This window comes from Haliaeetus albicilla, chromosome 15 (assembly GCF_947461875.1).
Source record: "Haliaeetus albicilla chromosome 15, bHalAlb1.1, whole genome shotgun sequence".
Taxonomy (NCBI): Eukaryota; Metazoa; Chordata; class Aves; order Accipitriformes; family Accipitridae; genus Haliaeetus; species Haliaeetus albicilla.
Window position 1 is genome coordinate 17,144,792 of NC_091497.1, and position 17,187 is coordinate 17,161,978.

Consider the following 17,187-nt stretch of genomic DNA (forward strand, 5'->3'; position numbering starts at 1 on the left):
GGAGCGCCGTCGCGGCCCATCCAGGCAGACGGTGGGATCTCCCTGTGCCAAGCACGGCACGCCAGATCCAAACCCATCGCTTTTTGGGTGCTCGGGCGCACCACACGTTTCAAAAGCAGTGAAAGAAAGGACGCCGGACGCTGCAAACGCTATTTTATCGCTATGTCAACAACAGTGCGGGCCTCAGTGTTTAGCAAGAGCTGTTTGCTTTAGGCCTGAGAAGTCTCTCGTCGGCCAGGGCAGACCGGACACGCCACCAGTTTCACCACGAGGTGCCTATTTTTGTGGGTGTGTTGATACAGCGAGGTGCAGAAATGCCACGTCCAGCCGCTGTACGTCACGCTGGTGAGTGCGGGTCAAGCTCTGGCCGCCTCGGTCGGGTCCCATCGAGAGGGAGCGGGAGGGGAAGGGGGGCGGCCACGGCGCAGAGAGCACGAGGAGCTGCCTCCCACCCACGCTACCTGCCGGCGTGGAAAGGAGTCTCGCAGATAGGTCACTCATTAAAAGTTTATACAGCTGAATTCAGGAACCTTCCTCTGTGGAACAAGTTTATATAGCTGAATTCAGGAACCTGCCTCTCTGTGGAACAATGGTAAGTGAAAGAGGAAAAAAAAAGAAATTAAAAAAAGAAAAAAGGTTTTTATTGAGCCTTCTGGGTGGGCACAACCAGTGGGCCTGAACGCGAAGCCCGGGTGAAGCCCAGGTGAAGCATTGCCTTCCAGATACCCATCCAGCCCCTCAGACAGCAACCGTTTATCATTTACCCTTGTGTCAACAGCTTTGCAATCCTTTCTGTACCTCTTTACAGAAACCCAAAGGAGGGAAACTTGACTACAATATTAAATGAGTCACATTTGCTGTGTTTTCTTTTTAACCAAAAACACTAACTGAGATTTTTTTTTTTAAAATCAGACTAAACCCCAGTGCTACAAAAAGAGACCTCTCTTCTTAACTCCCCCTCTCTTCACAAGCAAGGGGACCACTTACAAAGGCAAAGCGAAGATTATGTGCTAACGTTGGCACGATTTGAGGCCTTACAGCTTGTGAAACTCTCCAAAACGTGGTCTCTCTGGCTGGGCAGGGTGAGCGCATTCGGTAACACTCCTTCCTTTCATAGTTGTTCGAACCCAGGGATATTTTCAGAGCTCGCTGCAACTCCCTTCCTTTGTACGGAAACCAGCCCGCCAGAAGATGGGACGCAGAGCAGAGCCGGGAGCAGGGACACACTCCTATGCTGCACAGGATGAAAATTAAATATTAACGTGCACTTTCTGCTGCCTGCCTACAAGTCACACAGTCACAGCATTTTAACTTGTATAGTGGTGGCAAAGGCAGGTTTGAGCTTTGAAGTGGTGGTAGACCCTCCTGTTGCCCAGCAGCCGCAAGTAAATGCTCCTCGAGTCCTTCATTTTACTGCACTACGTTTTGGATCACTTCTCATTTCATATAATAGACTAAAATGTTCAGGCTTAACCTTCCAATTCACAAGAAAATCCTGCTTAGTTTGGAGCAACTGAATCAGTTTCCCAGAGCTGGGAGAGGGAATCTACACAACTTCTTAAACAGTATAGTGGCTTCTTCCAGGGTTTTATCTGACTGAGCTTGCAGCTAAGTAAATTTGCGGCATCATGAAAATACATTTTAAGGTTATGCCCACGTTGCTCAGTGAAGGAGCCAGGGATTGAACACAAGCACCAGAGCCCTGATCTTCTGCACTGCTTAGCTGTTAGGTCACTCTCTGGCACTATTTTGGACTGCTCTAGCTAAGCTCTCTCCCCATGACTGAACTTGGATGCAGTTCTGGCAAGAAATTCCAGAGGAGGCTCCCGACAGGCAGCATGGCTACGACTGCATCAGGTTTGAATCTCTTTCCTCTGCTACTGTCTCAGTCCTCCAAACACTATCTCAGCAGCCTTGGAACCATTGAGCAATCCAAAATATTGCAGAGCATCTGCTTCATGCTAGAAAAGCACGAGTCTGAAAAGCTGCAACATAGGCCACATTTCAGGTGTTTTGAACTAAAACATAAATGCAAAATAATACTCTGTCTTAGGATCCAACAGCAGCCAAGGCCACATATATGCAGTGTGGATGCAGCCAGCCTGCTGCAGGTCTGCTGGATCACAGCAGTGTAGACATAAGTCACTCTGCACCATTGGCCTGGGGGCCAAGGATCCCTTTCTGCAGCTGAGTTATTTAGCAGTGTACTAAGAGTCCCAGGCTGTCTCTGAAAATTGATTTAATTCATGACAGTGCAAGTCCCTAAGCCCTACCTAGAAAGCATTGTCTAGCTGCTGAGCAGCACTCCAGCAGCAGGTTTGTTATTCTTTATGCCAAGCTGCTAAGTAAGACTTGAAACTGGTAGAGCTCTTACTTTCACAGGGGGAGAATTCAAGAATCCAATGGGGCTGTAGGTCTCAGAGCACTTGGGTGACCTCTTGAAATCTCAAAATTACTAAACTGGCAGTTAATTCCAAAATAACAGCTACAAATACCGTTCATAAACTAGGTAAACAAGCTGGGAACAGGACAAATTTTGACTAGCAGCTAGCTGCATGGCACTCTTAACGCATCTTGCCAGCTCTATCTTGAAAACACACAGCCACCCCAAGCCATACCAAAAAGGAGCCTGGCCATGGAAACTGGTTTCTCTGGTCTTCATAAAGAACTTAGCCACCCTCATCACAACAAATACCAAAACGCTGGGGAAAGGAGTCCCGCAGCTCAATGGCATCTTTTGTGAAAAAAATTCGACACTGCGTACTTGCTTCATTATGTCCCCTCAGCTCTTGGATGAGAAGGGAGCGAACAGCTGATCCTTATTTACTTGTGAAACAAAGTCTGTAGGAAAACAGGATTTCACAAAGCCCAAACCATTCCATTCGAAACACCACAGACTCAAGTCCATTGCCAAATACGAGGCAGGATCCTAGGGGAACCCAGGGGACTGGCAACTCTGGAAATTGCGGTATCCTCAGCCACAGGACAGATGTCCCCAAAGAGCAGAAACACTGGAAGCTGGGGCAAATTGCTCAACTGAATTTCAAAGAAAGAAAAGCAATTTTCCTATAAAAGAGGAACTCTTCAGCAAGCTCCAGTGTGACCAAAAGCCATTGTTTTCTTAAGAACCTGCAGGGCACATTTTTTAAAAGGTACTGAAAGGTGCAGTCTGCAGTCCAAATACTTTTCAACACTGATTCAGTGGACTCCATTTTGGACATACGGCTTTGGGTGGAAAAAAGCATCATTTGCAGATGCATCTCCTGATCTGACTACAGAGTAATCCTTGGTGACTAGCTTATAGACTAGATGACTAAAATTTTAGGCAAATGAAATTAGATGACATGAGTCCTGCTGCAAGTGATCCAGCTATTTAAACCTACAGTTAGTCTGAAATGGGAATCACAGGAGAATACCCAGGTGCCACGTATGGAGGAAGAGGCCTCGTGGAAGTAACAATTTTGGGAACAAGTAAGAGAATTCACAGCATCCAGTGCTCTGAGCGCTAAGATGCTTAAACAAGCTGGCAGGAAATAGTGGAAGACCCACCATCCCTCTTCAGTGTTGGAAACGTGGGCAATTCATTAGAGATTGGACAGTCTGTCTCTCAAACTGCTTTCTCCCCTTTGTCACTTGACAGCTGAGCAGTTTGCAGGGCTGCTCAGTAACCCAGCGACCTGGGTTACATCCCTCCTCGTGCCAGGACTTGCCAGCCAAGAGACAGGTCAGAGCTCTGGGGCACTGTGGAAGGAGCCACTGAGCACATCCCTCACTGAAACTCAGCCAGTGATGATGCCGAATGAGGATACCTAAGCACTGGGACAAGTCACCCGGGGAGCGCGGGGAATTGCTGTGGTCTGGGGTTTTCAAGACCCAGCTGACAAAGTCTTAAGCGATGCGGTCTGAATTCAGCGCTGGCCTGCTTTGAACAGGACCTTGCAGCAGTTTACCTTCTGTGGTCCCCTCCGACCCAAATGATGGATTCTGCAGTGAGTGTGGAAACCAGCGGTCCAAAGGAAAGCAGGTAAGAGGCTACCCAACCCTTTAAACTAGCTATAGCACTCAGATAGGGGCTGGGATTTCCAGGGAAGGAAACTTTTGTTTATGCTAAACATAGAAATAATCCTAAGAGCAGGAGCTCGGCTTCAACCTGTTGTATACCCAAGCAATACACCTAAAACTGGGTTCATAAAGGAACTTAAATGTTGAATACATCAGCCTGATACTCATTTCTCACTACATGAAAAAAAGATCTAGTTAACAGGGATGTTACCTCAAGATGTGCTGAAGAGCGTGATACTGATGCTCAGACTGGCCCAAAAGGCATATGCTTGAGCCTGACTAAGTTTGTTCTACCTGAGTTAAAACCAGCCATGTCAGATCCAAGCTGGCTCCCTATAGACATTTCTGCGTAATATTTCCCAGTAGTCCAGATGCTAGAGAGACAGCCTAGGACACCTCTGCATGCAGCTAGCTCAGTTCCAAAGGACTTACTAGCTCAGGATCTGGGACGTAGGGTGGCTGTGATAACTTTCCCAAACTCAAACCTAAATCAAGGCTCGTAGCGGTATAGTTGCCATGACTAAACTGATGAGCGCAGAGCTGACAGCCAAACAAGACCAGTGCAGGTGTCAGCCCGTAGCAGTCACTCATTCATCACACAGATAAGCTGCCTCTGGATAGCTGAGAGTTAACCGTATGGTATTTCTCATTTGAAGGGCAAAACAATTCTGTACTAATCAGGAGCACAAATACTACCGGATTGCATTTCATGCATTTCTCAAGTCCCAAATCTAGATTAAATCACACACACTAGCTGTTTAATCACTTTTGTAACACAGATGCTGTATAATTAGAAGCTCTAAAAAAGATGAGGAGCGGGACTGTGCTAAACACTACACAAGCATTAACACAGGCCTCAAAAAACAGAACAGAAAAAAACCAAGGAAATAAAGATGCAAAAATCACCATTATCACTGCAATTTACAGTTTAGGGCTAAGATGCAGAATAAATGCTCTGCTGAAACTTCCAAAGCAAACCAAAAGCAAACCTCACTAGATTTTTTTTTTTTTTAAATATACACCATCTTTTGTCTTGATAACATAACAAATGTATACTACATGCACATAAAATACAGTAGGTCACTTTATAGGCATTGACCACAGATCAAATTCTGTATGTAGTACTTCTATAGCCCAAGTATCATCATGAGAAAGACTTTATAAAATCCACGGGGAAATAACAAACTTACAAAAAATGCTCTGTGATAATATTTACTGGCAGCACACACAGGAATCACCAAGTTCATAGAATAGTTTGGGTTGGAAGGGACCTTTAAAGATCATCTAGACCACCCCCCCTGCAGCAAGCAGGGACATCTTCAACTAGATCAGGTTGCTCAGAGCCCCATCCAACCTGACCTTGAATGTTGCCAGGGATGGGGCATCTACCACCTCTCTGGGCAATCTGTGCCAGTGGTTCACCACCCTCATTGTAAAAAAATCCTGCCTTATATCTAGTCTGAAACTACCCTCTTTTCATTTAAAACCATTACCCCTTGTCCTATTGCAGCAGGCCCTGATAAAATGTTTATCCCCATCTTTCTCATAGGCCCCCTTTAAGTACTGAAAGGCTGCTATAAGCTCTCCCCAGAGCAATCTCTTCTCCAGGCTGAACAAAACCAACTCTCTCAGCCTTTCCTCATAGGAGAGGTGTTCCACCTCTCTGATCATTTTGTGGCCCTCCTCTGGACCTGCTCCAACAGGTTTATGCCTTTCTTATGGTGGGGACCCTGAGGCTTGATGCAGTACTCCAGGTGGGGTCTCACAAGAGTGGAGTAGAAGGGGAGAATCCCCTCCCTCGACCTGCTGGCCACGCTCCTTTTGATGCAGCCCAGGATACGGTTGGCTTTCTGGGTTGCAAACGCACGTTGCCAGGTCATGATGAGCTTCTTGTCAACCAACACCCCCAAGTCCTTCTCAGGGCTGCTCTCAAGCCATTCTCTGCCTGGCATGGATTTGTGCTTGGGATTTCCCCGACCCATGTGCAGGACCTTGCACAGTTATTTTTTGAAAGCAAAAGGCAAATGAACAGGAAATTATCTTCCCATATTCTAAAATGATTCATTTTTATACTACAGAATCAACAAAGCTGAAGGATCTTCTTGCATTATGCATCTTCCAGAGAATTGAGGTAGGCAAGAATTATGCATCTTGCATTACACATACTTGAGTTAACATATATAACCCAGTCTTAAGAACTGTACTCACTTCACAACATCCCATTGAAGAGTCTGATCACGGAGGTAAAAAGAAAACCCCAACACCTTACCGAAGACATTTCTCTGAAAATGGCAAGTACACAAAATTTTAAGTTAGTTATTATCGTAGGACAGATACCGTCTTCTACTTACAAAATCATTAATTTTCTTTGTAGGGATTTTTTATAACATGGATTATACATACGCTAACTGTGGGAAGACTAAATACAAATTCAATTGTGAGAGCATAATTGGAAGGACACTTTCTTCTGTTGAGTTTTTATTAACACTGATGTTTTGCAAGGCAAGACTTTGCAGAATTAAAGTTGTTTTTGCATGAGCGGCCATGATAAAAGTTGAAAAGCTGAAAGACTGATATTGGGGGGGGGGGGGGGGGGGGCTTTTGCTTTATTTCTTGGGTATGCATTCTTGATTAATTTGATTCTTAAATTCTTGATAACTCATTGCTCTTGAAACCTCCCTAAGTAATTTTCACGTTCACAGTTCAAAGAAGCACGACCCTCTAAGAACAACCAAATTAAGTGACTCAGCCATTGAGAACTGCAACATTCACCCTTTAGCTGTCTACAGGCCCCAAAGGAAAAAAAAAATCCATACAAATTAAAGGTAAAAAAATCACAGTCAGAAGCAAGTAAAAAACCACTCCAAGAAGAAAAATTTAACACAGTACTGGAAGTTTTTCATTCACTGAAATATGTATTATATTAGACACTATTAGTAAGAACTATTAGTGTTCCAGGCTATGTTCCTCCTACAGCTGTTGCTGTTAGTAGATAGATAACATTTATAGTAAGCAGCAGTTTCTCTTAAAAAGTGCAAATTTTATGAGTAAAATTCTTAAGAAGCCAGTCACAAATCTCAGTGACCCCTTTGTACCAGGCAGTTATACAGAGGTCTAGTCAAGATCAGGAATAAGTATTCATGAATGCATTGCATCCATCTAAGAGATTTTTAAAAAACGTGCTGGGAGGGAACATATCTTTTTCCATCCTAAACTGAACCTCATGGAGCTACCACACTAAGCGAAATGGTAAGAAAGCTGCCCAGCATCACAAAATTTAGGTACACAAAGTGGCTGGTCAACTGGGGAGGAAGGGGGCAAGGACTGCACTCAAGTGTGCTCCCACCATCTTGCCAGAAACACCTTGCTACCTCAGCTGTTGCAAACCCAGAGCTAAAGGTCCAAGCATTCCTCTCCTTATTTCTCTTGCTCCCTTCACGGTGAATCTCTGCTTAATATGCAGCAATCTCAGCTTCAACCTGTGACGTATCTGGAGCACACTTGTGTAGCAGCACTCACCATCCTTATGAAGGAGGAATCAGGCAGAGCCAAGCCATATGTTACCCGCCAAGTCCAACACATCACGTCAGCTTTCAGTCAGAATTCAGAAACATTTAAGTCTCCTGAATGCACACACTTAAAGTGTTTTAACCACAGGATTACGCTGTCAGTGTTTCTTGCATTTAACATATGCCCATGTTATGATCAACACCAGCAAAACTGGAATAAGTGTTACAAGTTTCCTACAAAAAAACCCAACAAAACAAAACAAAAAAACCCATCAAAACTTTGACTCCTCAGGGAAAAAATAGCAGCACTTGAAAATCCAATGTCGAGTAACACTACAACTGATGGCAGACAATTATTTACAATAGAAATTCCTGGTTTTGCTTAACCAGTGTCAGACTATCCTGGAAATAACAGCTTTTAAGTGGAATCTGATTCACATTTCAGGTAGAAATAGTACCAAGGCTTATCAATGTAATCTGCAGAAATGATTTCCATTGTTCTGTGTATACAGAGAAGTGAACTAATAGGGCTGTCTTCAGAAGTTCCTTGTTCCAAGCAGTAGAGGTAAATTTGATCCATCAAAAACAACTCATCATCCTTTAAGACAAAAATCCATATGAAAACTTTCTATGAAAGTTGCAAGAGACACTGTCAAATTAATTCATTAATTAGAAGTCAGAGACTCAAAGAGCAGACCAGCTAAGCAATAGTCCTGCAGGTGCTCGTGCTACCAATTAGCCAACGACTGGCACTGGCTTTATTCCAGTAACACTTCCACCAGTAAGACCTGCAGACTTCACTCAGACACCTGGTCACTACTAATGGAAAAAAATGCACCTAAGGCTTCAGACTCCAGGATCGAGCTCTCACCAGCTACGTACAGCAGCAGCAGAAGTGGACTGACCAGCAACGTTACTGCAATTATATTAAACGACAAGAGTCAATTAATGAACACATGCAAGTGAAGCTTGCTTTATAGTTATTTCACTAATAAACAATTTATAGCAGCAGCGGTCTGTTCCATGTGCAACTGGGCATTTGGAAGTCATGGGACTACACCAACCTAGAAAATTAAGAAGGATGGGCATCTGTGCAGCCGTGTATAATGAAGAATCAATGCACAACTTCTCGTATTACACTAAGGATACCCCCGCAAACACTGTGTTTCTTTGACCACAAGAAAAATTAAGAGTGAAGACTACACGAACAGCTGTAAAAACATGGGGATAACTGTAACTATGCCTCAATATAAAAGAACTAAAATGTTTTAAACTTTTTTGAATATATACTTTTCTGGTTTAGGCAAAAAAAATTACAAACAATAGCTGGAAAGCTGATGCTGTTTGCAATACTTTTAAGTCTCACCGCATGCAAGTCTCCTTAGGTAGAAAATATACCACAGGCAAAAATCCAGGAAAGCTGACTTTTCTTTCATTTGGGAAGGGTGGGGAAAAAAAAACAACAAACAATTACATATCAGAAAAAAGTTTAAAGTTGATCACGCAGACACTTCACAAACTAAAGGAAAATATACCTAAAACAAATTCTGCCACTGTTTTAATTCCACTTGCATATGCAATACTTACAACAGGTGGATGGCACAGTCACATATTTTAAGCATTTTCAGTTGTCTGAAAGTCATTGATTTTAAAAAGTTGGCTTACCTGTAAAATATGGATGTATAAAAATACAAAGCACCACTGCATTTAAGAAAAAAAGTTACAAATTGCTAGGTGGTTATTTATTAACTGCAGCCAACATGCAGTAGGGCAGCCTTCTGCCTGTCCTTGTGAGGTGCATAACAAGTGCACAGAGGAAGAAGGGGCATGGAGTGGAAAGGATATGCCAAGTAGAGAAGATACAGATGTTAAAAGTATCCTTAGAAGTATAAAGGAAAAAGATAAGGATGTTGGGATGGTAGAAAAGAACAACATACATAGGACAAACATACACTGGACTCCACTGCTTCTGGGTAGCTGTGCACGTATGCTAATCACATTTTAGCATAATTAGAATTTTCTTTTCCTTATTAAGACCTATCTATTTCCATACAAGAGGTTATTCACCTTCTCTTCAAAAATCCAGGACGCAACAGTAGTTTCATGAGATGAACTTTCTGTTCAAGTGAACAATGCAAGCAACCACACAGGAGGGACTAATGCAGAGTTTTATGGGAAAACATTCTCAAAAAGTAGAAAAGAGATTAAAAGCTTTCTGATGTTAGGATAGCACATTAATAAAACCACTTTTCCTCACCTGTTGTCATTGTTCAAAGGGAGGGAAGCAGACCCAGAAAGAGCAGGGTGTTGAAACCAGGTTAAAAGGTGTTGCAGGATGAGGACGGTGTCCATACTCCAGGTGAGATAGCAAAGAGAATGCTTGGAGACAACCTCCTCTCTGTAAGAGGACTGGAAGTGTGAGTGATGGGTCATTTCTGAAATGCGTTAATACGAGTTGCAGGCTACTTGAATCATAATTCAAGATGTCCATGTTCCTGTAGTGTCCACATCAATAAAAGTGGATGACAAAACTAAAGAAATTACATTTGTGACAGTTGCTTGAATAAAATGGAATTTTCTCTCCCCACCTCCCCTCCCCCAGCTGTTTTTACCCCAAACTTCAAAGCCTTATTTGCATTCATACAAAATCTGTTTACAGTCAACTTCACTGCAGTAGTGGAGCCCCCCCCCGCCCCTCCCCAGCTAAGACACAAAGCAAAGCTGGCCAGGTGTCTCTAAACCACAGAGCCAGCTGCTCCTAACCAAGCTCACAGGAAATAGCAAGGAAAATATGCAGCATTTGACACATCTGGAATAGATTGCAGAGTCTTTGAAAACAGTGTCCCAATTCCCTTCCTCCTGCTGATGAGATTTCAGGCTACCAAACTGCTGCATCAACTATAGAGGATTAGATAACATGTGTACATTTTTAACCCTACATATTCTTTCTGTCCAAATGAGGACTTTTGCAAGCTACTCCAGGGAAAAAAAAAAAAAACAAAAACAAACCACAGCAAAACCAAGTATCTGTATGAAGCTTTCTGTAAAATGCAGTGGAGCAAAAAGAAATAATTCAGTCAGAAGACTGCTACTTAATTTGAGAAAAATGATATAGTTGGAAAATAGTACTAGTTGATATTGGTAAACATAGAAAATGAATCAATATTGCATGCTTTGCAGAGTTGTATCAACTCATTAAAAGACATGTCCTTACATATCGTTGCCATAAAACATGAGATGAAAAGAAGAATAGAGAGGATTGGTTAGTACCTATTTTGCCAAGTAATTTGTCTATAATTCCACGTTGACACAAATATTGCAGCATGCATTTTTCAACGTGAAATACAAAAAAACCAAAAAGCGTTAAGTCTTAACTAGCAAAACAAAGCAATGTTTTATTATCTGCTTCTTTTTCATATGGACAATGAATGCAAAAGAACACAGAAACGAACAGGTAAGTTTAGAAGGAAATCCCAATCAGGTATTGAACATAATACTTAATTTTATTCTTTCCATAAAAAGCTGGGAAGTGGAGGTGCCCCTAAATTTTTAGTCACTTTCAGTATCTCTGAAAGATTAAGAAAATGAATAATGTGACCAGTTTACATATGTATATTTTAAACATTCATTATAGATACAAAACTGAATACAGCACTAGCTTAAAACAACATAAACCTCACTGGTTTTAATGTTAGTAATAAAAAGGCAGAATTCTAATATAAAAAGAAAAACTGGAGGAAAGTATTTGTATTTTTTTTCCTCAAAGGTGCAACCAACAACCAATGTATTTTTGCAACTGAGATTCCAGTTCTACAAAGGACTGAGAGATGTATTCTCCTACTTAAGGAGAAGCATAAATTTCAAACTTTAAAGGAAACCACACATGCATGAACAGTAGACAGTACCCTTTAAAGAGATGGTATTTTTAAGAAAGTAATGGTATACCTTAAATGAATAGAGGGAGAGGTGCAACAAACATTTTCTACTTTCAGAGCTTGAAAAGATTTTTTTTTTTTTCCTTCATACATTATTTCCAAAATTACCTTACAATTACATTAGTTTATTCTTAGGAAATGGCAAAGTACTTATTCTAAACAAGCATTGTAAGACAGCTATATGAATTTTTTTTGAGAAGCCCTCAGGGTGGATGTTTTATTTATACTGAACTCAAGACTTCTTAAACAGAGACAGTGTTATAACCCAGGGAATACATTTGCAATACTCTCGTTTCAGGAACAGAGGTGCACCTACGAGGATCCAACTGCATAACCAAGGACTAAAGATGTAAGGCTGTCCATCCCTGCTAACATGAACAAGCTCTATCTTTTAAAGGGATCATGCATATGAATAACGACTTTCAGGCTCAAGCCCAAACCAGTTAATAATAATTCATGTGAGGAAAGTTAGGATGAGACAAACAATTCACTGCCTTTACCTCCAAAATTACACCTAATAGTAACTATACCCTTAATAGCCAATTAACAAAAAATATGTATGTAGCTCTAAGATTAAACAAAATTTAGAGAATATGCTGTTACAAAATATATTTTGACGTATTTCCTAAGAAGCAGTTCAAACAGTCATTTATGCAGAGTTATTTACAGGGGACTCAAAGTGGAGTATCAGTTTTAAGCAAACCAGTATATTGGTTTGAATTTGATAAAATATTGGTGAATACAAGTTCGTGACAATAAGGAACTTTGGGGTTTAGTAAACTTAATGTTCTACACAATCATTAAATGAATCTAAATGATATAAAAAAACTGTCTGAACTGGTTAATCTGAATCATTTAATGCTTTTCATTGTACTCAAAGTTCAGATCAACAAGTCAGTGGTACATACGTGCTGTGAAACAAGTTACCACTTAAGTCTTTCAGATACAACAAGCACAGATTAACCCAGTCTGACTGTACCTAATCTATACTAACAGATGGTTTGTTCGTACTTCAATACTATCTTTTTAATAAGCACATATACAAATGTGCTAAAACAAAAGGCAGCAATTATAAATATTTACTAGGATGACCAGCACTGGTATTAGAGCATAAACCATCCTGTCATTCGTTTTTGAAGCTGTATCTTCACTAATTTGTCTTCTTGTTTTAGTAGTCTTCTATCCTATTAACTCGGAGGGTTACAGATCAGCTGGAAGTTGCACACTGGTATAGGAAAGGAATGTCTGTTCCATGCAGTCTAGAGATAAAGAAAGAGTTACACTTCAGTCCACTGCAGTGATTCACTAGAATTAGCATTGCTAACTGATGTTAAACCTAGAAGCAGCAAAGCAGCAGCCTTTCCTTCCCCACATGTCAGGTTGGGAGGAAAAAACAAAAACTTACTGTGATTTTGTTATAATTTAAAAAGAACACCTGGTAGTATTCTGTAACTGTAAAGATAATATTTGTTATTTATTAAAACTAATAGTCACTGTGGAAGAAGTTACCTGTCTATGCAAGAACAAGGACATTTAAGTGTAATAGCAATTAATTTGAACTTCTTGTTTCAATACTTAAGAAGCTTCAAAAAAAAAAATAGTATTTACATGTCCCACTCCCTAAACACTCCACAGACCTTATCGGCCCATACATGTCAGTGATGCTTACAGGTAAAGGAAAAAATCAAAGCCACTGAACTCAGGACAAATCTTTAACTTCAGTTAATGCTGAATTAAACAGTGTTTTGTCCCAAAGCAGAATTTTAACTGCAGGAGAGCAAAGAACCCTAGACCACATTATCCTACGCTCTCATTATTCTCTTCAAGCTAGTTTTCAAATACCCATTAGTCCTACCAAGTTTTTTTAAAATAGGCTTTTTTAAACTTTATTGTACTGAAAGCTAACGTATTTTCAGTCTCACCTCTACAAATTTCGGTATTCTGAAGAGGTTACCACATTACTAAGAGAAGGAGTGGCATGTAACTATTGTAAAAAGGAAATGCTGCCATGTAGACGCCAATTAAGGTTGGTTACTAAAAGGCAATATATGCCTTAGTTATTTAACTTTAACCTACCTCATAATTTTGACAAAATGGCACATTAAAAAGAAATATTATGTTACAGATATGTTAATAGATTTCTTCCATGATCATGATATAGTACAGCATAGATATTTATCATTAGCTGTTTCTAAATATGTATCACTGTCATATAAAAGTAACCGTTTTTTTCTAGGCAAATACCGTCTCAGTTTTTTTCAGGCTTCAATGTCTTGCTGGTTACTTCATATTGATCCTGTGACCAATCTTGGAGAAAAGTTATGAAAAGCTGCTTTATTACAGCAAATATAGCTTCTCGATTAAGTCAAAATACAGTATTTAAGCACTTTAAGTAAACTGCAGAGTAATGAAAAGGCTACAGTACTTATTTCTAGGCTTAAATTTATCTCATCATGCAGTTTAAGTAAGAAGTTGAACACAAACTCAGACCCCTGGTTTAAGTTACACAATGCAGTCCAATAGATCCACCTAACGGATAAAAAGTATTTAAAAAAAAAAAGAGTGGATATGTGCCAGACTGATTAGTCAGCTACCTGAAGGATATATAAAGCACGTTGTTGCATACACAATAATCATACTTGTACATGACTGTCTTAATCCAGTCATGTAAAGAGAGACAATACTCATCTATTGTTTGCATGTTCAGATCCATGTCAATCAGATTTAATATGCAGGCAGATTACTGTTTCCTAACTTGCTGAAAACAGGTTGACTACTAAAGCCAGTTTTCCAACACAAAGGACAGTATCCTGACAGGCAGCAGATATTGTTTCTTGCTTAGGAAAAACAACAGGTTCCTCTTCCTTTTTGTTTCTGAACATTAGTTCCAGAGAGGACTGGAGACAACAAGGATACATTATTTACTTTCAAATTTCATGACTTATAGGGACTTCGGGTATTTCGAAGTCCATGTAGAATATATACAACATTCATGACAGATGTTCAAAACCCATGTGACTTCCGTTTTGTGACAGAAGTTTGATTATTTATTTTGAATAAGTATTTCATTCTCCTCAGTTTTCCTGGGAGAGATAATCTCATCACCAAAATTACTTACCTTCAGTACAAGAAAAAAAATCTTGTTCTGTGAGCAGCTGCCATGCTTTCAGACATATTTCTGACTTTAAGATAATTAACAAAGCCTCGAAAGAACAGGAGGAGTCCTAAAAGTAGAAAATGCACAAAATGAAGGGTAACAAACTAAGTACACGCTATCCCACATTATTCTTATTAAAATAATTTTTAAAAATCTAGATTATACTAAGTAAAGTGAGGTCTTTATGCATCAGTCTTCTGTTTTTATCTTGTGATATTACGACATAGCCTTATGGAAGGCTTTTCAGAAATTTTACACTCATTCTGGGTTCAAGTATCATCTGCTAAAAAGACTGCATGTATGAATTTAAAACAAAAAGAAGAATACACGCTGCACATTCTTTTCAAGTAGAATTCTTAAAATAAGTTACTAGTGTGTTCGAAGACTACCCGAACCACAAAATGTACCATTAGAAATGTATAAAATAAATGTATTGCAAGTCAAAACAGGGAAGGAAAAAAACCAAAACCAAAAACAACAAAAAAGACAGTACAGATTGCTCTAGCAACAAGACAATAATAAATTAGAGTAGATTATGGCTTGAGACTTAACCATCCAGGAAAATGCACCTGTCCAAGAGGAGGAAGAACAATAGTCGATTCAAAGAAAATTACTCAACATGTGTTATGATTACTTTCCCCCCCTCCCCCCCCAAATCCACTGTGCTGGTTTTGGGTGGGATAGAGTTAATTTTCTTCATAGTAGCTAGCATGGGCCTATCTTTGGTATTTGTGCTGAAAACGGTGTTGATAACACAGGGATGTTTTCGTTACTGCTGAGCTGGGCTTACACAGAGCCAAGGTCTTTTCTGCTCCTCACCCCACCCCACCAGCGAGGAGGCTGGGGGGGCACAAGAGGTTGGGAGGGGACACAGCTGGGACAGCTGACCCCAACTGACCAGAGGGATATTCCAGACCATATGATGTCATGCTTAGCAATAAAAAAGAGGGGGGGGGAAGAAGGAGGAAGGGGGAACATTCGGAGTGATGGCGTTTGCCTTCCCAAGTAACTGTCACACGTGATGGAGCCCTGCTTTCCTGGAGATGGCTGAACACTGCCTGCCGATGGGAAGTGGGGAATGAATTCCTTGGTTTGCTTTGCTTGCGTGTGCAGCTTTTGCTTTATCTGCTAAACTGCCTTTATCTCGGCCCACGAGTTTTCTCACTTCTACCCTTCCAGTTCTCTCCCCCTTCCTACTGCGAGGGAGGTGAGTGAGCGGCTGCGTGGTGCTTAGTTGCCGGCTGGGGTTAAACCACGACATCCACATTCCAAATTATATTTAAACTTTTAAATTTAACTGCATTTGAAAGAATATTTCAGCTCTGATAAGAGGAACAGGAGATACAGAATAGTCACACAGAAGTTGCAGTTGCAACAATGGAAATCACTAACATGATGTCAACATCATTTTATCAATTCAGAGATTCACTGGACATCTGAACAAACCAACCCAAAACCCCACATCGTTACATAGTGGACGTAGCTCTTTGGTCCATTTTCCTCCACTAAGTAATCTTCAACAGATTAATCCATTCATCAGTTGGATCAGGGAGAAACCAACACAGATAAACCAATCTGCCCAAAGAGTTGAGGGGGTCAAAATCTGAATTCCACATCCAGTGGAGAGAAACGTGAGCCTAGAGAGCAATTCTCCTCATTTAAATGAACACACAGGTACCTTGAAGATATATGCTTATGTATATACATACATGTATACCTTAAGATTCCAAAGGTTCAAATGAAGAAACTAAACTGAAGCTTAACAAGTTTAACAAAGTATTTCATCCTTTTCATCATCTTACATCCTAATAAACAAACAATCTCAATGGTTACATTGGTATTTTGCTATGTGATGCACTTTTTCTTCCCGCTCTCCAGCTTGAGACTAATTTTTTTTTTCCTATGCTCGTTTCTTCTCCAAATGCTTCTTACTTGTAAATTTTTATTTTATTTACTTTCTTTTTGCTTTTTTAAAACCAAAACCTCATCTGGACACACACAAAAAAACCCCAAACAAGAGAATGCTCTGCTAACCATTGGAACTTTGACCTAATCCAGACACATTTCTGTGATTAAGGTGAATTCTGCATGGAGAAGAAAGCACTAAGATCTGGATCAAAAGTCTACTACAAAAGCTGCTACCCAGACATTACCAGAGATAGTCCCACGTTCAACTGAAAAGCAGCTGAAACAGCAAAAGGTGGGCAGGCAGCTCTTAAGGTACCTGAAAGCATACTTTCTGCATTACATGTGTTGGAAAACCAGTCCAAGTTCAACCCATATTTTATATTTCTCTGTTTAGGGAAGAAAAAAAACACCCCACAAAAAAACACTTTCCATTGTGTTCCTCAAAAAGAAACACTGGCTAACATTTAAATTTAAAAATTAGAATTGTGTGTCTCTTCAACTTGTTCACTATACATGACAGCTCCTTGGAAGCAGACCACTTTGCTTTTCCATGAAGCATGAGCAGATTTTTCCAGATGTTGAAAGAAGGGAAGGGAGCAGAAACAGATAGGTGAAC

At 40.4% G+C, this 17,187-nt stretch overlaps 1 protein-coding gene across 2 annotated transcripts in view; it reads right to left on the bottom strand.

Annotated features, from left to right (window-relative positions):
- Positions 1 to 10,941: 10,941 nt before the first annotated feature.
- Positions 10,942 to 17,187, bottom strand: part of NDFIP2 (Nedd4 family interacting protein 2) — a 50,906-nt gene continuing 44,660 nt past the window's right edge. For both annotated transcript variants that reach the window (XM_069802476.1, XM_069802475.1), the window contains 2 exons: positions 14,625 to 14,730; positions 10,942 to 12,765 (listed from right to left, as the gene is read on the bottom strand). In XM_069802476.1, coding sequence (XP_069658577.1) covers positions 14,627 to 14,730 — 104 coding nt within the window. In that variant the 3' untranslated portion in view covers positions 10,942 to 12,765; positions 14,625 to 14,626. The remainder of the gene's footprint in view (positions 12,766 to 14,624; positions 14,731 to 17,187) is intronic.